General features: G+C 44.9%; 1 protein-coding gene across 3 annotated transcripts in view; it reads right to left on the bottom strand.

The window, feature by feature from the left end:
• RELN (reelin) overlaps window positions 1-21546 on the bottom strand; it is a 290971-nt gene extending 269425 nt beyond the window's left edge. The window contains exon 1 of one of the 3 annotated variants that reach the window (XM_065835677.2): window positions 21283-21546. In XM_065835677.2, the coding sequence (XP_065691749.2) occupies window positions 21283-21511 (229 nt within the window). In that variant the 5' untranslated portion in view covers window positions 21512-21546. The remainder of the gene's footprint in view (window positions 1-21282) is intronic. The other 2 variants (XM_071803445.1, XM_065835657.2) reach the window with 2 other exon arrangements.
• Between the last annotated feature and the right edge of the window lie 366 nt (window positions 21547-21912).

Below are 21912 nucleotides of genomic sequence, written 5' to 3'. Positions count from 1 at the left end.
CATCCAAATAATTGAGCTATGTGTTGGGGAAGGCCCTTTGAGATGCAAGTGAAGACATCCTCCCTCCAGCCCTGGAGCAAAATTAGAGCTGTCATTTCCACCCTCCTGTGTTGCCTGCACCTTCCCGTGACAGCCAGCCAGAAGTGTATCCTGACGCCCAACTCCCTACTGCATATGTAGCTAACAGAATTGCAGGGCACCTTTATTTTTCTAAAAAATATTGATTTAATATACATGTAGATTTGAAGCTAAGATTTAGATATATATTTTTCTTCTATTTTATTGAAAATTATAACCCTCACTAAACTACTCTTACCAGACACTCTACAAAACAACAGAAGACACACTGTGATTTTCATAGAAGCAGCCTAATTCAGAAATGATGCAAATAGCAAGGAAAATACATACATCTGTTTGGGCTAGAGTAATGGGTGCAGAGTCAGATTTTCTACTTGGACAGGCAGCCCATAATGGGTTTTAAAATAAGGGTGGCATCCTGTGGGGTGATTTCATCCCATGCTGTCCTTACTTAAAGGGAACAAATCATGGCTTGCCAATAGGGACAACACAGAGGCCAACTTCAGCGCTCCCTTCCTGGCCACCCCACCTGGTGCAAAGCCCCCTCTGGAGGGTAAAATGCCAGTTTTTACCAGAAAAAATGCCCTGACAAAGTTTGGCCTTTCCTCCTGAGTTCACATCTCCCCTGTTTATACTGTCCAGGACAGCTGTCCCCTCTACCCGCCTTTCACAGCCCTCCCTTGTTTCCAACAGCTAAAGGAGAAATGGGTTGGGAGCTCTGTTTTCCTGTTCTCTCACAAACTAGCATGCCCTGTTTTTTACATCTTCCCTTTATTATCTTCCTTTTATTATCTTCCCTTATTTCCTAGTTCTCTGTAATTACATGTTGGGACATCAAACGGTGAAGCAGGGACTGCTTTTGAAGGCTTTTATAATTAGCTCTTCTATTGTGTCCTCTAATACCTCCTCTGGCTTTAGACTTACTTTTTTCTGTTCACAACCTCCTGAACATATGGTGGTAAATATGCAGCATGCTGTGAGCTTCACCTGGAGTCTACTCACAATATATCTGCAATGTAAATAACAGACTTCATGTCAGTCAATTAATCACACACCACTGGTTGGCAGAGGGCAGGCAGATTGCAGGAAGAGAAACTGGAAAGTGTGACTTGATCAGCATTGGACTTCAAATATTAAATATTACCTAAGTCAGCGTGCTTCTGTGGTATCACTGTTTTTGTCTAAAAATACTCTATTACAATTTCATTAGACATTGCTTGATATAATAATGACCTGATTCAAGGCCAAATTCTCCTCTCATCAAGAGCACTTCGATGGCATTTCACCCACTGGAGTCATGATCTCATTTCCACCAGCACAGAATATCACCCAAATGACAATTTCAAGCAAAAATTAAAGTAAATTTAAAGTGATCCCAGGATGATACACAAAATTTAAATATTGCCATTCCAGTAAAAGTGTTTCTGTTTTGTAAAATTAATTCAAATGGATTACTTTACAAACATGTTTTATTCTTGTTTTTACAAGAATGCAAATGAGCAAGACAAAGTACATTGTTCAAATTATTCACCTTATTTAACTCAAGAGATCCATAAGACCATCATCAATTATAGTCACAAATAAATCATTTTGTGTTTTAAAAAGTACTCTCTACTTCAATAGAGCTTTTCTAATTTTCCGTACTGCATTAAAATCCCTGTCATTCCTATGGAGGACAAATGAAAACATAGAAATAAACCACCTTTTAAATGCACTTGGGTGAAGCACAGCAGAAAAGTTTAGATCTAATAGGGAGAATGTTCCTAACAACAATAAAAATCCCATAAAAGGCAAAGAAATAACCTATTTATGGCTGATAGTCCCACGTGTCAGTGGAACTGGCCCTGGACTCATCTCTGCTGTGGCTGGTACCCGTGAAGGGCTTTTCCTCAGGACTGGCTTCAGGTATGGGGACAAACAAGTGCCCTCAGCCACCTTCCACCCATCTTGTGCCACTGCAGATTGGCCCTACAGCTCCCTGGAGGGTTTGTGTTATTGCCTTCATCCTATTTCTTCTGACACTTTATTCCCACTGGGATCACTACTTCCTTTCCCCACAGCTGCAGAACCTGCCCTTTACAGAAAGCTCTTCTTTAATCAGGAGCTGAAGAAAAATTTCAGGGACCACGTCAACCTGTGGCTTAAAAGCCACTGGCTTTTGATGGTCAGCAGAAGAACTGGTTATGTGTCCAGGACAACAAATTATCTCCCACATACAACTAGAAACCTTAACATCAACTCTATTCCTAAAAGTTTTGCTGCAAAGGTGTGAGCAGAGGCAGCCCAGTGTTGGGGCACTCCTGTCCCCCTGGGGACCCCTGCTGCCCCTCGTCTGTGCTCATCCCAATGGAGGGGGCCTCTCTCCCCATCACTGACAACCTCTGCTCAGCTGGGACCAGCCCACATGGCTCAGCAGCCCTTGGGCCATCCTGAACATGAGCCAATACCCCAGTACAGCCAGGCCCTGATGTGCAATGCCCCATGGCTGGGATCCGTGGGAGACAAGGGACACTATAGTAGAGTAGCTTTTATTTTCACTGGGAAAATAAAAACTGTTTTCGGTGGGGATCATTGCCTCATTGCTGAATCCTGCAGTGTTTGTAGGGTATAGAGGAGTTTTATCGAGGTTCTTCTGTGCCTGGGGCATCTGCAAGGTCCCTCTCTGCATGAGTTCTCCTGGGGTTAATAAATAGCTGAGCTCACCTGACTGTCTTCAGTTCCAGTGAAGGTATTACCCCGGGTCTTTTCCCTCTGCTGGCTACCACATTGCATCAAGCTTTCAGGTACCTAGCATCTTTGAGACCCTTACCCCTGTGTTACATTTCACACAGAATCACAGACTGTTAAGGACTGGAAGGGACCTCGAAAGATCATCCAATCAAATTCCCCTGCCGGAGCAGGAACACCCAGATGAGGTTACACAGGAAGGTGTCCAGGTGGGTTTTGAATGTCTGCAGAGAAGGAGACTCTACAACCTCCCTGGGCAGCCTGTTCCAGTGCTCTGATACCCTCACTGAGAAGAAGTTTCTTCTCAAGTCTAATTGGAACTTCTAGTGTTACAGTTTGCACCCATTACCCCTTGTCCTACCATTGGTTGTCACCAAGAAGAGCCTGGCTCCATCCTCGTGACACTCGCCCTTTATATATTTGTAAACATTAATAAGGTCACCCCTCAGTCTCCTCCAAGCTAAAGAGACCCAGTTGCCTCAGCCTTTCCTCATAAGGGAGGTGCTCCACTCCCTTCATCATCTTTGCTGCCCTGCGCTGGACTCTCTCCAGCAGTTCCTTGTCCTTCTGGAACTGAGAGGCCCAGAACTGGACACAATATTCCAGATGTGGTCTCACCAGGGCAGAGTAGAGGGGAAGAAGAACCTCTCTCGACCTACTGACCACCCCCCTTCTAATACACCCCAGGATGCCGTTGGCCTTCCTGGCCACAAGGGCACAGTGCTGGCTCATGGTCACCCTGCTGTCCACCAGGACCCCCATGTCCCTTTCCCCTATGCTGCTCTCTAATAAGTCATTCCCCAATTTATACTGGAACCTGGGGTTGTTCCTACCCAGATGCAAGACTCTACACTTGCCCTTGTCTCATTAAATTTTTCCCCGCCCAGCTCTCCAGCCTGTCCAGGTCCCACTGGATGGCAGCACAGCCTTCTGGCCTGTCAGCCACTCCTCCCAGCTTGGTGTCATCAGCAAACTTGCTGATAGTACACTCTATTCCCTCATCCAAATCACTAATGAATATATTGAATAATACCAGCCCCAGTACTGACCCTTGAGGCACTCCACTAGATACAGGCCTACAACTGGACTCTGCCCCATTGACCAGCCAGTTCACAGTCCACCTCACTACCCGATCATCCAGACCACACTCCCTCAGTTTAGCTGTAAGGATGCTGTGGGAGACTGTGTCAAATGCTTTATTTAAGTCAAGTTTGATTGAAGTTAACCAGTACATTCAAAAGGAGGAGGACAAAATATGTGATGAGAGTCCCTTAGAAAAGGGCCTGTTCGCATAAATCTGCTTCAGGGACAAATACATCTATTTGCAAACATGAGCATGAAGAACTGTCCAGTTCTGGGCTCCCCAGTTTAAGAAGGACAGAGCATTACCGGAGGGAATCCAGCGGCGGACTATGAAGATGATTAGGGGTCTGGAGCATCTTTCTTATGAGGAGAGACTAAGAGAGCTGGGTCTGTTCAGCCTGGAGAAGAGAAGGCTGAGAGGGGATCTCATCAATATTTATAAATATCTCAAGGGTGGGTGTCAAGAGGGTGGGACCAGACTCTTTTCAGTGGTGCCCAACGACAGGATGAGGGGCAACAGGCACAGACTGAAGCACAGGAGATTCCATCTGAACATGAGGAGAAACTTCTTCACTTTGAGGGTGCCAGAGCCCTGGAACAGGCTGCCCAGGGAGGTTGTGGAGTCTCCTTCTCTGGAGACATTCAAACCCATCTGGACACATTCCTGTGTGATCTGCTCTGGGTGAACCTGCTTTAGCAGGTGGGTTGGACTAGAGCAGGGTTGTCAAACTCATTCTCACCGGGGGCCACAGCAGCCTCGCAGCTGTCTTCAAAGGGCTGGATGTAATTTTAGGACTATATCAATGTAAGTACTCCTACATTTATACAGCCCTAAAACTACATTCAACCCTTTGAAGGCAACTGTGAGGCTGATGTGGCCCCTGGTGAGAATGAGTTTGATTCCCCTGGACTAGATGATCTCCAACCCCAACCATTTTGTGATCCTGTAAAAGGTAACCACATCATAGTTAGCATATTGGTCTACAATGTCTTGTTATGCCAATGCAAATAGCACCAAAGCAACAGAAGCAATAAACACATACAGGGACATTTTAATATTATGGACATTACCATGCTGTTACAATGGTTCTAATAACATGAGTAAAAGTTCACATGTCTAAACAATGGAAGCTCTTGTAGATATGTAAAAATGAGGAAGGTTCTTTTTTTAAGTGTTTTAGAGAAGATGGATTTGAAGAGTTTAAATGGGTAATAACAAAGCATACACAGCAAGGTTGTACACTGAGCTACCTACCCTAAAGAAGGGACAGATGAGGCTGCATCCCCCAGCCTGTCCCCCAAGGACAGGAGGGGCCAGGCAGCATGCAGCAGGAACCCAGCCCTGCCCCACAGCACCAACTGGCTAGCTGGGAAAGCAGAGCAATGAATTCAGAGCATCTCAGCCCAGGCCAGCCCTGACCTACTATTCCAGAGCAAGTGCTGTCAGAAAGGCTTGAGGGGGCTGGCACCCCTCCACATGGTGTCCTGAGAAACCAATGGGTGGAAAAGGCAGCACTCAAAATACCTCGCCGTCCATATCTCCTTGATTTCCCCTCCAAAGTGCAGGCATTTCATTTTGGCCTGCACAGCACTTTTGGCACCCGCATGGTACCTTGCACGGCGGGCATGGATGGAGGCTGCAGCAGAGTCAGCCCATGTCCAGCCCACGGCGGGAACATGGTGGTGGGTTCACACCAGCTCCAGCTCTGCCTCAGGACGAACCAGCAGTTTTACACTGCAGCCCCCACTGGATTAATTACAGGGCTTTTTTCTCTGGACAGGACTTGACTAGGCAGAAACACTTGACTCAGAAACAAAGACAAGCCCTGAGTCAGAAGATCTTATAATATTTCTAAGTTAACTCATAATCACAATGCTTTTACTCTTAAAAGATAAAGTAAGATGGTGTTGTGATTAAGGTGCAGAATATCTAATTTGAGAGATGCATAAAAGGAACTCAGGGAGTGCTATCTATCAGGAAGATAACTGTAAAAGGATCAGGTCTTCTTCCATCCTCACTATATATCTTTCACAGAGAACTACTAGGATATAAAGAACAAGAACTTCAAAAAAATAAAAATGAAAAAGGAGACATGTTAAACACTACCTAGCAAGCTTCATGACATGAGCACAAAAGTCTTAAATTAAATGTCATAAATTCAAAACTGTCGAAAGATTCAGCTACTATGTCCTTAGAGACAGTACTGTGTAAGTCAAGCACAATATTAAAAAACATTGAAATCTTTAATATATGTTAAATATTTCAAATTCATAGATCTGATTCACAGAAATATCACAGAAGCATCATCCACTAGTTTTTCCCTTCTGTCACTTTTTTATATAGATGTGCCACAGTTTCTGCAATTAAAAGACTGCCCAGACATTTACAGAACATGGATGAGCCAGAAAACTGCCCTTGTGGACACGATCATACGCAATCATCATGCCAACTCCAGTAAACATCCAAATATGTCAAGATTAATACCTGCATATGTTTAAACTACCACTTCGAAAGATTAAATTCAAGGTTTCCCTCCCATTTCCAGGGGCATCAGGCAGTGATTATTCCTTACAGGTATCGTCATGTGGAAAATACCTTGTTCTGAAGTCCTGAATGTTGCAATACTGCCATATATAAAAACCTCTCCTTTTAGCTTCACATTTAGGACACATAAGCCTTTACTTTCTGTTTAAATGTACTAATCTTCTTAACGGTATAATCAAGCCTCTAATATATGATATTAGTTTATATTTAGAAGGAATAACTGTCACGTTAGTGGTGATGGACATATCTTTCCATTCATCTGTCTGAATTACCCTGGATAAATCCCTTTCCCCAATTCATTTCTGCAGAGACAGCAAGCGGCTTTATTTTATTTAAAAGCAAATCATACCATTGCAAGATATTTATAGTTAATATGTAAAAATCCTGCTTTAAGTTTGAGAAACATTTCTTTCTTCTTCCGTTTCTCACAGGGAAATGTTCCAGTTGGAAGGTTTTTAAAAAACACAGGGTTTTTACAGGCTACAAATTCAACAAAAGGTATTCCTACAGTGAAGGAGTCACAAAAACTTAAATTATGTTTGCATTCTTTCATAGCTTTGTGTTCTTGGAAAGCAAAAAATGAACCTGAGTCTTCAGATACATTTGAGTAAGTTTATATTGAAACGTATCACAGGACTCTTTTTTTTTCTTTAAGCAGGACTGGAAGTTCTCCCAGTAATTCCTAATCCCCCCACAATATATTACCAGTTATGTACCACATAAAAGGTGCCCTCGCCAACACGAAACCTAAGCCAGATCTAAGCCACAGAAATGTGGTCCTCTTGGGAGGTATTAAAGGGGGATTTTCAAGACACCAGACAGTTGGGCTGTCTTTTGGCATATGATAGGAATTACGTTAGGCCTGCCATGACACAGATAGAAAGCATAATAAATAGCTGATAAATACCCAGGATCCTGAAATATATATTAATATCTCTGCCACCTCACATATATTTTCTTCCAGCACCTCTTCTGATTCTGAAGAACACATTAAATGATTAGTCACTCAACACATATAACTCTTTATCCCAGCAGTGTTCTGATTGCCTGCAACAGAAAAGCTCAAGAAGCAGCGAAACAGCTAGGTATGTAACAAAAGATACCACAGAATATTCTCTTAAGTGTATAACTAAAAGAAATTTACTATTATAGTTTCATTATACCTAAAAATTTCCAAATTGTTCAAGAGGAACAGAGGACAAGTGATATGTTATTATCCTTCATTCCTGGTTTGCCTCAATGTTAAATACCAGTAAGGTACCAGCAAGTAAAACCCCAAACTAAAAAGGCCATACAATTCTGGTCTAGCTAATTACAAAACATCAATCTCTCTTTATACCAGAGTGCAGCGTTCTTGAAATTTAAAAAAAAAAAAAAAAAAAACACAAAAAAGATTATTCCCCTCTAATTCAAATTCATTACAACCATTCTGCATGCTAAACATAATAAACACATGTTAAATTCAGCAGAAGAGATGAGAACGGAACTGGCAGGCAGCTGGAACATCATCCAGATTGTTTGACCTGGGCATTTTTTTTCCTACTAATATATCTGTCTAGCAGTTTTGAGGGAGATCTACTAGATGGAAGCTGTTGATCCGGCTACATTCTCTGAGCCCACCTCTTTGGAAAAGTGGAGAAGAGGGGAAGCATCTGATAAGCTCCCTCACACGTGTTCATCCCTTCCATCTCACCTTTTTGCACCTGGGCACCAGGTTTTCTCTTGCCGTGATGCAGCACTGCCCCAAGAGGGATGGAAACTGCCATCCAGATGTCTGGCTTGAGGAGTAAGTTAGCAACATTTTCAAGATGAGAGCAGAGTTAAAGCTTATCCCCCTGCCCAAAGGTCTTGTCTCACCACCCATATTACACGATGCACCAAGGAGCTGTGGGCTTAGCTGTCACGGACCCTCTTTCATGGGGATTCACACCCCAAGTGCTTCAAGGTGTCAGGCAGAAAATGCCATTTTTGTTTGTCAGTGGTTTGGCTGTTCTAAAGATTTGAGGTACTATGCTTACTAGTGTCTGTGTGAGTTCTGCACCTCGTAAAAAATCTATATGGTCTAGAGAAAATATGTCACTTAAAAAAAAGGAAAAAAAAAGCTTTCCTGTTTCTGGCTGTTTGCATGTAGAGAACATTTGGTAACTGCAACAAGTGGAGGCTTTGTAAATCTGAAGTGAAAGGTTAATAGTTACGATGCAAGTCACTCAGTAGCATTTCTTAGCAGTTAGTGATGTGAAATCAGAAGAAATATTGTACTGCAATTAATTTTACAATGTGTGTTTTCAAACGGAAAATGTTGCAAATAGCAGGAGAATTAGCTCTCTACTGTAATCTCACTAATTGGGAAAAAAGGACTTGGGGGGAGTTGGACATTGGGGTTTTGGGCAAGGTCCCAAAAGAAGAGTAGCCACCTCTGCTCAAAGACTGTTTAGAGTTTAAAAAAACAATTTGTACTAAGAAAACAGCCAGATGCCTTTGCATTGGCTTTCCCTCGGTGATGAATGGCATGAAAGCTCCCTAACATCTGCTACCACTTGATGAAACAAAACTTTGAGTGAAAAGGTCCACAGCTGCTCACTGGAGTAATCCCGGCTGCCTGAGGCTGGGGAGGGACCGGTGCTGCCAGCCCCAGCCAAACCTGCACGCTGCAGATCCTGCAAACAGCACAGCTCTGCTGTAACTCCATTATACTCCATAAATGCATGAACTATAGGTTGAAGGAAAAGCAGGGCAGTGAAGAACAGAGGGGATCATTTCCCTGAGCGAAATAAACCTGCATCACTCAAAGTCAGTTTCCACTTCTGCTCTGAGCAATTCATTTCTATTTGAGGTGGACAGCACTATAAATACTATTGCTTGGAAAAAAAAAAAAAAAAAAGATAATTTTAAAGACATGAAGGCCTATTTGTCTAGCTAAATGAATCCAAATTCTATAGATGCACTGCAACAGGTTTTCAAGTTCGGGAGCAGAAATTTCCTTTAACTGTAGACATCCAGAAGGAGCCAAGTGACAGATCCCCTCGAAGCTTTTTTTACTGAACACTGAATCAGGGAAAAGATTTCTGCTGAAAAAGAAAACTGAACAATGACTAGATGTAAAGGAAAATGTGGTCAATACAGACATCAGAAGCCACATAGGAACTGCAGGTATCATTATAGAAAACATGAGTTTGTTACATTGGAAATGTCAGCATTGCTACCAGCTGCACTTTGGTGACTTAAAGACCAAATTATTATTCTGTAATTTCTTTTGGGAACTAATGTGAGGAGAGTGGTGAAGGTTACTTCTCTGAATCAGATCTGTTCAGTGGCCGGAAATTAAATGGTCAACTTGTCAGAAGTAGAACTGTTCGATTTTTGGTTCAGTGACCAAAATGAAAAGAAAAAGAAAGAAAAAGAGATCAGCGTGGGTTAACATAAAAAGAGAAGTACTGAGGGGTTTAGCACAAAAAAATAAATTAAAATATCAGTTAGGTCAATATGAAAATCTTCAATGAACCCAAAAAAATTAGATAAAGGATTTTGTTCAAGCAGAAAACTCTCATTTCATTTTCTGATTATGCAGCTAACTTCTTCTTTTTTTTCTTTTTAAGTCAGTTTCACAATTAAGATACTTTTCCAAAACAGAACCCAAAACTTTTATTTGAAAAGATCAGTATTATATTTCCCCACATTTTCTATGAAAATATTTACCAAATTCTACTCATATACGTTATCAGTTTTTATCCTTCACAAAACCAGATTTTAAATTAATTCACTACAAATGTGGCAATTACAGATGAATCAGTTCTTGAGTCCTGTGTCTCATGCAAGAATACTATCACCTCAAAAACCTATCTGACAGGGTATCAGCCGTCAGCAAATCAAGTATAATAATTGGAAATCATGAAAATGTTTGACAGCAGTTTTTGATCTTTGTACTAGCCAGAATGAGATTCTAAAGGCTACAGTCTTTTTGGGGCAGAGTCAGAAGGACTGCTCTACAAAAATGTTTAATCACAGAATCACAGAATGCTGGAGTTTAACCAGAGATCCCTTCATTCAAATGTACTAGGAACTTTTTTTCCCAGCATGTTCTAGTGCCCACCCATTAGTTTTGATGCCTGGTATCCCCACAAACGAAACTGCTTCATTAAACCTGGGTCTTTACCTCAGTCAGTTGTGCTGGTTTGTTTCTCTCTGCAGTTCTTGGGATTGATAATCATTTCATACAGTGCCCAGATGAATGTGTCTAATTCTGGAAGGAGGATTGTTTTTTCCTAGCAGTGCATTTCCCCCACAAGATGAGAACACTGGAAGGCTATTGTGGCCTGGAAGCCACAGCTTGTTTAGCCAGAAAGATAAATATTATCTGTATTTCTTGTTCTTTCCTATCTATTGTATTGTCCTGGAAAGCAGTGGGAAAAGTGGAAGGCAAACGGCAGAGACCTTGCCAAGCCCTGTGATGTGATGAATGACTTCTCACATCCCAGGGCCTGACACGAAGAGAGGCCACAGAGGGTCGTGCTGCTGTTTTCAGATGTTAAAAAGGCCAAACATCTACTTACTGCTTTCGTTTCTGGTGTGGGAAGAGCTGCCCTGCACGGGCAGACCCAGATCTCCTATGAAGAATTCATCTGCAAGAGCATGGGCAACATACACAGGAAAATGATTTTCTGTGTCCTTGCTAACTCATTTATGAATGTTCTACCAGGCGTGTTGAATATCATGACCACAGAGTATCTCTCAGCCACACAGAGAAGCATATTCCCAAATTTCTCTAAGTTTTCTGGCCAATGAGTGTTGTGTGCTCTCTCTTTTCCATTTTCCTTCCCTCTCTGCTGTGACGTGTACAGCACATGGACAGACCATCAGCTTTCATAGTCCCCCCATACGTTCCCAGGAAACATCCTGCATATACTACCCATGGACAACCAACACGCAAATCCCTTCAAACCCAAGCTGGGAAGGCCTGGAATCACCTGCAGATGTAATGTGGCACGGCGAGGAGGGGAAAACAGCACTTTCTCCCAGAAGCACACCTATGCATAACATGGAGCTTGCTTGATGGATTTCCCTGTACAAACTGGGATTTTGCTTCTTTGCCAAATTTTCATCTTCTAACTGCGCACTCAAAAATGACATCAAGGGGGTGGAAAGACATAAATGGTGAGGTCCCTTACGCTGTGAGTTTTGCACCAGCAAGACCACTCTGTGTAGAGCCACACAACGGCCAGGAGCTGGTGGGGGACCAAGGATGGGGTGCCAGTGTCTGAGCAACCATGGCAGCAAGGAAGGGTGAGCTGGACAGAAGACGCACTGCAGCAGCTGCAGCCAGAGCTGGGGTTGGCAGGCAGACCCTCTTCTCGCCTTTCAGCTCTGTCAGGTCATACACACTTATTTACAAAACTATCCAAGCAGACACTGGGAGGAATAAATAACTGGCTAATCTGAACAAATCATAGCTTTGCTAAGCCTCATGTAAGAGCTCCCAGCATTTTTTCTCAGTCTGGTTTATAACTCTATCTTCTCAGCCTGATGTGTGGAGGCTTGTCTCCTGTGGAAAATGAGCAGCTATTAATACAATCACATGTACATCTGAGTAGATGCCATTCAGGGAACACACACAGATTTTCAGCCCCATCTCTGATTAATCTGCTTACCCTGCTGAAGAAGAGCAAGGGCACTGCCAGTTCCCCCCATATTATATCTTGCAAAACCAGAGAGAGAAACCAGCAACCACCCTGCACATTTGCATGTCCTAGAGCTTCCATCTCAGGAAGAGACACAGCAATAGGTTTATACACTGTTTTGCAAGTATTTCCAACACCTACTGATCCTCTACACCCAAAAGGCTGGGCTTATTAATAAGACTTCTCATCCATCAAACTTTACTCTTGGCATCTCAAATACTCTGAACAGTCTCTGGAGTTGTTCCCTCCTCTGGGCAGACAGAGAGAAGGAGGGGAGGAGGGACAGGGCTGGAGGCATGTGGGGCCACCATCCATCTGATGGCACCTGGTCCTTCAGCAAGGAGGTGAGGACAGGTTGTCCCACAGGCAGGCACAACATCTCCCTCCTGGGGAGCAAGCAAGGCATTCCCTCAGAGAGGGTCTGCGGGGAGTATTGGTCCCACTGCCTGACCGGATACACACCATGGTGTTTGTCACCCCAGGGCATGGGAAACTGGGGCAGCACCTGGACATGGCACTGAAGCACTTGCACGTTTCAGACAGAAACCTGCAGCACACATAATTTTATGGAGAATGTTAATGTAGAAGTCTGAAAGAAGGGGTTTGGGAGTTGGTTTTGGTTTTTAAACTTAGGGTATTGTAGGGTAAAGCTTGCACCTGAAGGGACATGGATCTGTCACCTGCTGTCAGTCAGGGCTCTTGCAGGTTTAACTTCAACAAACATGGGCTGGGAAAATGCCATTAATTTCACCTCTTGAGGAGACACTTGTGAAACTCTCACAACCAATATTAATATCAAAGTGCCTAGAGAGAAGCAGGGAACAGCCTCCTCTGTTTTGTTCTCAGGATGAAGAAATATAGCAAGAAGGACTTTACAAAGACTGGTGAAAAACAGCCTCTACTTTGCAGTAAAAGCTTTTGGGAAAGTGTCTGAACTCCTCACCTGCTCCCCTGCAACTTTAACAGACCACTCATATCTAGTCCCCCACTCATGTCCAGTCTTCTCAGACACATCCTCATTTCTCGACTGGGATGTTCACATAACAGACATTGCCTACAACAGTTGGCTACAAAACACTACAGTCAAGAAAGTCCTGATTCCCTGGGAAGCCCAAGGATCCCACTGGGGTAGAGGGAGAGGAACAGAGTGTCCCAGTAGCCTTGTGGAGACCACTACCAGCATGCAAAAAACACAAACAGCCAGTCTCCCCAAACATAAAGCCATGCTGACAGCAGCAGGCTGAGGGTGAATAACCATCAACCACACCAAAGGAAGTCTGGAGCGACACAGGTGATGCTGCGACTGGTGAGAGAAATAATGAGCCCAGAGACAGCTCTGTCTGAAGCCAAGCTGAACCCCGCTGCCCAGGAAACACTGTGGTGCCCACAGGCATCAGCTGCTCCAGACGGTTTCAGGAGCTGCTGGCAGGGATCTTGTGGCCCTGTGCCTGGCCGTCAGGTGCCATCTCCAGCCCCAGCCAGGACCCCACCAGATGCAGAGGGACAGAGTAATGCCTGGTGCTGGACTACGGAATAAATGGGCACAAAACCTAATGCCCTCGCAAACCCTGGTTCTCCTTCTCCAAGCAAGACATACAACTGTCTGACATTGCCTTATTTAAGGCAAATGCCTAGTGAGAGATAAATTAAAATAAAACAAAGTAAAACAAAACAAAACAAACAAACAAAAAACCACAACAACAACAACCAAAAAAAAAAAGAAACAAAATCAACACCAAAAAAAAACCCAACCAAAACCACAAAAAAACCCCGACCAAACAAAACCGAAAAAACCCCTCCATGACCCTGCTCTTTCCTTCAGGAAAAGAGTAAACAGGGTGTCATCATTGAGAGACATCTGAGCACCACAAAAGACCTGGGAGAATGTCCCATGACCATGGACCAGAGGCATCTCTTCCTCCATCAGCACGGCCCAGCCGGCTCTGTGCAAACTGCGTGACACAGGCTGTGGCTTTCATTTCCAGGATGGACTCGAAGGGAAGGGGAACCCAGGAAGACCACCCGCCTAACAAGAAGGCATCATCAGACAAATTGGGAAGATCTTTTCCACAAGCAATTTGTTCTTGGGCTTTGACAGACGTTTTAAGTTGCACTGTCAGAGTTTGTCCTATGTTATCCCAGAGGCTAGTCACAACGGGGGGGAAAAAAAAGTGGGAATTACACAAATATTCCAGACACACATTTGCACTCTGTGCACCTTTTATGCCCGATGAAAAGGCAGGAAATGTTAACACAAAGAAAGGAAGCATGTTAAAAAGACTGAACCTTTCATCAGAGACTATTGAAATTCTCATAACAAGGGCCGGTATGAAAGGTTGCTTATTCTCAGAGGTAAGACAGTGCCATTTCCTTCCCTCTTCATGCAGCAAACACTCATGACAAATCTAAACCACAGCTGTAGGGCATGAGACACACAAAGCAAATAAAGGTTGCATCTGAATCCATCAGTTGTCTCACCACGGCTATTATCAGATTGTAAATCATGCTTCAGCCAGTCAATATGCAAATACTGCAATACTGTACTATAGCAAAGTGCTACAGTATTTCAAAAGCAGTGGCCTTGAAAAATCCAGATCAAGGGAACAATAAGGAAAATGAGAAATGCCGCTGATCTGACAGTCTCGCCCTCTTCTACCTAATGAACCAACAGCGGTTTGGTGGAATAATCAATGTGGGAAACATTGCAGAAACATACCACATGCCACCACGGCACAGCAACCTCCTTATAAATCATCTACTAGTTACCTTAGGTCTTGAAGTGTACAAAGTTTATATCTTGTTTTATACATACTTATTTATATCTAATTACAACTATTAATTATCTATAAGAAAAATATATTTTCAGTTTCTACTAGGGACTAATTTTAGCAATAATTCTGCAGATGAATTTCACATGTTAAAAAAGCATCTTTTAAACTCAGAAAGCAGAAAGTATGTGCAATATCCCCACTGAAACAGTATTTTTGCATCCTTTCACCATTCATAGGCTTCTTTTCTTCCTTGACTTCAATGCTGGTTGATGGGCTATGGGAAAGGTCCGTGCACACCCGCCAGCTCTCACACCGAGCTCTGGCCTCGGACGGTGAACTCAGTGAGGCAGAGATCATTTTTTTAATGTATACAGACAAGCCCAGCACAGTCGGCCCTACGTAATACCAACAATACCGTTTCTGTCCTACAGTCAGATGTCACCTGACAAATGTGGGTCACGCCGGCACGCCGTGCTGACTTTGATTTCTGTTATTTGGGGCAATCAAGTCTCCTATGCAGGGGGGAGCAGCCCCCTGATGGGAAGAGAAAGGATTTAACCAGAGATTACATCTCTTCTGCAAATTTGCAAGAAAGACTCATTTATGCCTTTGTGGACCTTCTACCTACTTTCACCAATCCCATGCCTGACCACAGCTATGGCTGAGCCATCTGCTGACCATTCACTTGGCCCACGAATTAAAGCGATGACAGCTAAGCCCATTAAAATTTAACATCTTTCCTAGTGAAACACGGTTTGTAAGAGGTTGCCAGCTGTGACCTTGCCTAACTTTTTCTCGTAAGGCTGGTATCCTTCATCAGTTTCTGGTCAAGAGATCTTAAAAGCACAAGTTTTTAAAATTTGCAGTCACACACCACATGAACTCTGGGACCAGGAAAGAGCTTCAGAAATACAGAAAATCCATTGGCCAGCGTCAAGATTTAGAAATGCAGGTTCACTCAAAAGCACACAAAGTAAGTCTCAGACCTGGCAAATTCAAAGAGACCATCTAAAGAAAAGGTCGCAGTATTCAGAAATCAGACTTGCTTTTGCAAAGTTTAGTTTATGCAAGAAAATCATAAATACAACAGGGCACAGCCATGGTCCGTTCTGCTGGTTTTGGTGGATGAGGATATTTTTAGTAAATGTTGACCCCAGATGATTTTTTTTTGTTGTGCTACTTATGCAGCTGTAGGATATTGCTAAAGACCTCAGAGGAAAGAAGATACTTGAAGACCAAGGGTTTTCCCCATTCTTAATAATTCCCTCTCCGTTGCTACCTATTGCCAGCCTCATGCTTTTCAGTGCCCCTGAAGAGTTATAGAATAATCCCTGAAGTTGACTGGACTCCCACGACCAAAAATTTCAACAGACTTCTTAATTTAAAATAAAAAATGATGGGAGTCTCCATTTATCCAAAGATCAGAGGAGAGTGTAAGCGGATGAGATGAAAGTGTTTGAGAGAACACTCTGCAAAAGACTCAAGCAGCTGATCTGCATCTCAGGCTGATGCTGGAAAACACAGACTAAAAACTGCCCTTCTGTTAGCAATACACCATCATTAACACCACTTTCTGCATATTCTTTACCTCTACTGACTCAGAAAGAGTTTTCTATGCTTAGGCATAACTGGTAGAGAAAGTATCTGTAACTGAGTTTCTTCAGCTCACTTATAATCCTGTTTATAGCTTAAGCAGCATCACTACTTACTCTCCAATTATTTTCTCTTCCCCTCCCTCACTTTGGATTCAAACATCTTATTTTTATTTTTTAATGATCTGAATAATAAGAATTTACAATGAAAACACCCACCAGATCAAGCAGGTACCAAAAATGTAAGTAACCCTAATGAGAACAGAAACTAAGTCAATCTCTATTTCTTAAATACAGCAGTTAATAAAAAGGTGGAATTGGCCAGACTTTAAACAAGTTTTTATCAGTGCTGAAAGAGTGCATAACTACTACTTAAAATAGTTTAAAACTTTTTTTTTTTATTCTCTTTACAACCTATCAAAGCAACAATTCCAGACAATATACAGTACAGCTAAGAATAGTAACAGTCATTGATGGAAACTGATAACATGTGGGGACTGAAGGTTAATCTGTTCTGGAAAAAAAGAAAAAGGAACAATGGAGAGTGAAATAGAAACCCAAGTCTCATTGAAGAAAACTATTTTAAGGGCAGAATTATGAGTTTTAACATTAATCATGAGAAAACAGTTCAAAGTTGTTCCTAAAATACCTAAATTTGAAGCTGTGGGAAAAACGCACTTTTCACAGTGACAGAAAAAAAAAATAAAAAAAAAAGTAAGTGATAAGGAAAAATATGGTGTAAAGGTAACCTGTATTTTTTAAACACTACAAATCTGACTGTTCATTTTTAGGTTCTCGTGACAAAGAGCCATGAAGGCTCAATGTTCAGTCAAGCTTATAATTTTTTCTTTATAAATTTCCAGCGTACTTACGTGCCCATAAACGATGGCACATGCTCTCAGCACCGAAGGCTCGTTGACATGGATAATCAAAACTGACCACAGATTGGAAATAAACCCAAAAGAACTTGCATTAAAAATTTCAATACATCCTGTTGCTGATTTTTTTTTCCTGAATAAATGATTTTCTGCTCTGCAGATTACAGTGGAAAGCCCAGGAGGAAAACAAAACAGGATCATTGCTATCTAACAGCAAAGCTACACGCAAGCCAAGGAGACCCTGATGCTGGTCTCCAAACACGCAACCATCACTTGGCTGGAAGAAGCTGAGCAGGTGCCTACATTAAACCAGTGCACATTGTGTCAGTTTGCATTTGAGCAAGTGCTTAAGTGCTTTGCCAGCTCAAGGACTTAATTAAATTTGAAATAAAAGTCTGCCAAAGGAAATAACGTTGTTTACCAATTTATCAAGTCAGTCCTGTATATAAAAAGAGCATATTTATATGCAGTGTGGATCTGATCCTATTCAGTCAGTGAATGCATTTTTAAATATTTACTGATTGCAGGAGTAGGGCCAAATCTGGAGTATTTTTAAGGGTTAGGGCAGAAGTGCTAAATCCCAAAGTATCTGATTTAACTATGCAAAGCAAGGAATAGTATTGCCTTCATTTTACTTTTGAAATTCAGAGGCAAGGGGAAATAAGGTGCCACGGCCAGAGTGTCAGAAAAGCCCTTTGCAGAAGCTCCTGTGCTCGCCTGTTTCCCAGGCAAGTGTCTTTTGCACTGGATACTGTTCCTCTCCTGGGGTGTGGGGCAGCACAGGGGACAGTTGGGTACACGGACGAGAGCTGGCGTCACAGCTCCACTGGTGGCAAAGTACCTAGACAAATTAACAGAAAGTTGTTGGCTGATTTTTCTAAAGCAGATTTTTTTTCTCATCCAGCCCTTGGTTTCATCCAATTCACGCCTCTTTGCACTTGATGCTCTTGCATGCTGCTGTCACCTCTCCCTGTTGAACACAGGGGCAGTAAGTGTAAAGTGGGGCCTCACTGGGACTTGGGAAGAGTTGGAGCACTGTATTTTCATCTGCTCTCTGAGCAGGTGAATTTGCACTGTACATATGCAAATCTCCCTTTGTCTTGTGCTTCTGTACTGCATCTCAGAACTCTGCCTCTATGTCTCCACAAGACCACCTTCAAAGTTTGATTTTATATGATAAATGTTTGACTGGTGCAGAGCAGCTGTTTTTCAGTAATATTAAATGGCACTATATAAAAGCCCAGATTGCTTCACACTATTTCTTCAGATTGTACACTTCGGGTTTTTTCTTGTGCTATATTTAACATCGACGATTGTTATATTTAAAAATATTCAAATGAGATATTTCAAAATATCTGAGTAAGTGTGCTTAACTCAACGATATATCTGCAGCGCTGTGCACAGCAAACAGGCAGTGTTTCTTGCCTTGTTTTGGCACAGGTAAGTGTTTAATCAAGGCACAAAATTGAGAAAAATTACCATTGCAAGATAGAAATGAGATATGAGGCTGGCTCGCACTGGGGTATACCTACACCTTGTACTGTGTAAATAAATCAGTTTTCAAGTTCAATCTGTGGACTTTCTTCTGTGTTCATAAGAATTAGCATGATCCTGTGAATGCTAACAGAATGGCTTTAAAAGATCCCCTGGCATGCTGAGGTTGCAGCCCCGGGGCAGATGTTGGCCTCTGGCAGCGCTGACGCCGAGGGCAGCGCAGCGCTCACCTGCCCGCTTTCCGACGGAAAAGCGCAACCACGCTCAGAATTTCAGCCGGGCAGCGGGATGACACAGCCCTCGGGGAGGATGCAGCTGCCAGCACCTATCGACGCCCCGGCCGAGCTGCCGCTGCGCACCTGCGCAGGATTGGCCGCGGGGAGAAGCGCTGAGCTGCTGAGCTGCTCCGCGGCGCGCAGCGGCTGCGCGGGGGCGCGCAGGGCCGGGGCAGCGGCGCGCAGTCGGGGTGCAAGGGCAGCAGCGGCCCCGCAAAAAAGCTCCGGGCGCCCCGTGAGAGCGGATGGGTTAAAAGCCGAGGCACAGAGGTACATTCAAAGCCGCCGCGTTTTGCTCTGTCAAGTGCAAAACAGTGACGGAAAATCCACCCGTGGCTACCTTGAACAGCCTGGCGCGCATCTGGGGCGTCTCTCTGCCCGTTTTAAAATTCAGAAACCAGTTTTGGAGGGCGAGAGACAGCAGAGCATCCTCGGAGAAACACCCGTTCCAGCTCCTCACCCCGCAGGGCCGGGGCAGCCCTGCCAGCAGCCCCCCTCAGGCCCCCTCTCCCCTGCCCAGCAACGGGGCTTAAACACCGGCCGCAGGCTGGAAAGGGAGGAATTCTGTTACTGAAGCACCAGAATCATATTTTAAAAAATCTAGCATTTAATTTTGTGCAAGATAGAAACTCCAGCTTCTTTTTTTTTCCTCTGAGCATTTGTGGTTCATTAGGTTGAACGCGATTTAAGTGATCTGAGTGTGTATTATCGGGCTCTAAGGAAAAAAATGAACCTGATGAAGCCATATAATTTCCATATATGGTTTGTTTAAAAGGCCATGAATATTTTAAAAACAAAACTTTCATATGAATTTGGTAAAACTGTATTGTTAAAGGTTATACAAAGACAAGAACTTCAGGACCCCTTAGATCTGTGGAAATGAATATTTCATGTGTTCAGGGTTTCTGCCTTTACAATTAAGAATTCAATCAGAATACTCACATGACTCAAAGATTCTGTGATTTACCTAAAACGAATATATTCCAGCTCAGAATTTAAAAGTCAGAAGTTTAGCTGCATATTTAGCTAGGGACCATTGCACAGTATTTGTTTCTGAGCAAGGTGTTTTAAAATAAATATTTATAAGTTTTCTGACTTTTCAATGCCTATTGCAGAATTAACTGTTATGTAGCATGGCAAAATCTCGATCAGACACAAAGAGAGAAGGATTAGTGAATACACCTTTAAGCGGTCTTCCGTGGTTATGAATTAAAAAATGTTTCACACATGTAAAGTTTTCTATACACAGAAATAGTGATAAGGCTGTTGAACAACACGTTTGCTGGTTTACAGAGGCACTGTGCAGCCGAAAGCAGTTTTCCACGGCAGTGGAAGCAGTGTACCTGCCTGCGGGGCTGTGGGCAGCCCCGGGCTGTGCCCCTCACCCAGCACATCAACAAAGTAAAGACCCCACTTGCGTGAACAACTTTGCCCACGCAATTTAATTCACCCTTGAAACCTGAAAACACCCTCGGCCTGAGTGTTTACAAAAAGCAGGTGGCTTATTATTTCTGGGCACGAATTTCCATCTTCGAAGCCACCTGTGAGTGCCTGACCCACCTTTCTCTCCCGCATCCCCTTCGCGGGGAGCGACGGGGCGGCTGTCCTGGCCAAAGCTGCACTGCGGGGTCCGTGCGGGGACACGTTGTGGTGACCCACGCGTGGCAGACGCAACTGCAGCACCGCACGGTCGCCGGGGAAGGGGCGATGCGCTCCGTGCAAGCCGTGTCCCAAAGCCACTGAAGTGGGAAAGGGACGGACTTCCAGCAACTTAGGAGGTTCTGGATCCGGCCCCGGCTCCCTTAGGGAGAGGAGACCAGGAATTTCCTCTGGCTCTGGGCTGCGCCTTGCAGGACCTATGCCGGGACAGGGCGAAGCTGTGCTGCGACAGGGGAAGCAGTGGCGGCGGTCCCTGCGCCCGAGCAGGTGAAGAGGGTCCCGCACGGCGGGGGAGCCTGAGGAGCCCCTCGCCGGGGCTGACCCGTGGCACGGCACACGGCCCCACGTTTCCCCGTCCAGTGCGCCCGCCTCCGCCCTCCCCTACGCGCCCGCGGAGCCGGGGTGCCGCTCCGCTGTGCGGGGCCTCCCCGCGGCCTCCCTTCCCGCCCGCCTGCCCGCCGCCGGGGGACGCGCAGCACCGGGCACGGCGGGTGCCAGCACCTACCGTGATACTCCTGGCCGGGCACGTAGGCTGCGGGGCTGCCCGCGATGTGGAGGGCGATGAGCACCTCGCCCTGCTCGCCGTCGCCCTCCAACTCGCCGTGGTGGGTGCAGAGGAAGAAGAAGGGAGAGAAGCGGGCGCGGGGGGCTGCCGCCCGGCCAGCCGCCAGCAGGGCACCCAGGGCGGCCAGCAGGCAGGGCCAGCCCCCGGGGACGCCCCGCCGCCGCTCCATGATGCTGCCGCCGGCGCCGCTGGGGCATCCAGGGCACGGCGGGGCCGCCGCGCCGCTCCGCTTCGCGCGGGACGGGGCGGGACGGGGCGGGCGCTGCCCCCCGCCGCGGCCCGCGGGAGTTCGGGGGAAGGCGGGCGCGGGGCACAGAGCCGAGCGCGGTGCAGGCAGGGGCGGCCCCTTCGTGTCCGCCAAAGGCTGCGCCGTCCCCGCCTGCCGCTGCCGGGGTGCGGGGCACGGAGCTGGGAGTGCGAGGGCTGGGAATAATTTATTTCCCCCGGTGTCGGGGTGGGAGGGAGGGGAAGGTCCCTCCCCTCCTCCTCCTCCGCCTCCCGCGCCGCCGCCGCCCGCTCCTCCCGCTCCTCGCTTTGCGCGCCCGTGTGCGGTGCTGCCGCTGCGGGGAC

The sequence above is a fragment of the Patagioenas fasciata genome, chromosome 1 (assembly GCF_037038585.1).
Source record: "Patagioenas fasciata isolate bPatFas1 chromosome 1, bPatFas1.hap1, whole genome shotgun sequence".
NCBI classification, from domain to species: Eukaryota; Metazoa; Chordata; class Aves; order Columbiformes; family Columbidae; genus Patagioenas; species Patagioenas fasciata.
Note: the sequence above shows the minus strand (reverse complement) of the source record. Positions and strands in the feature narration are given on the sequence as shown.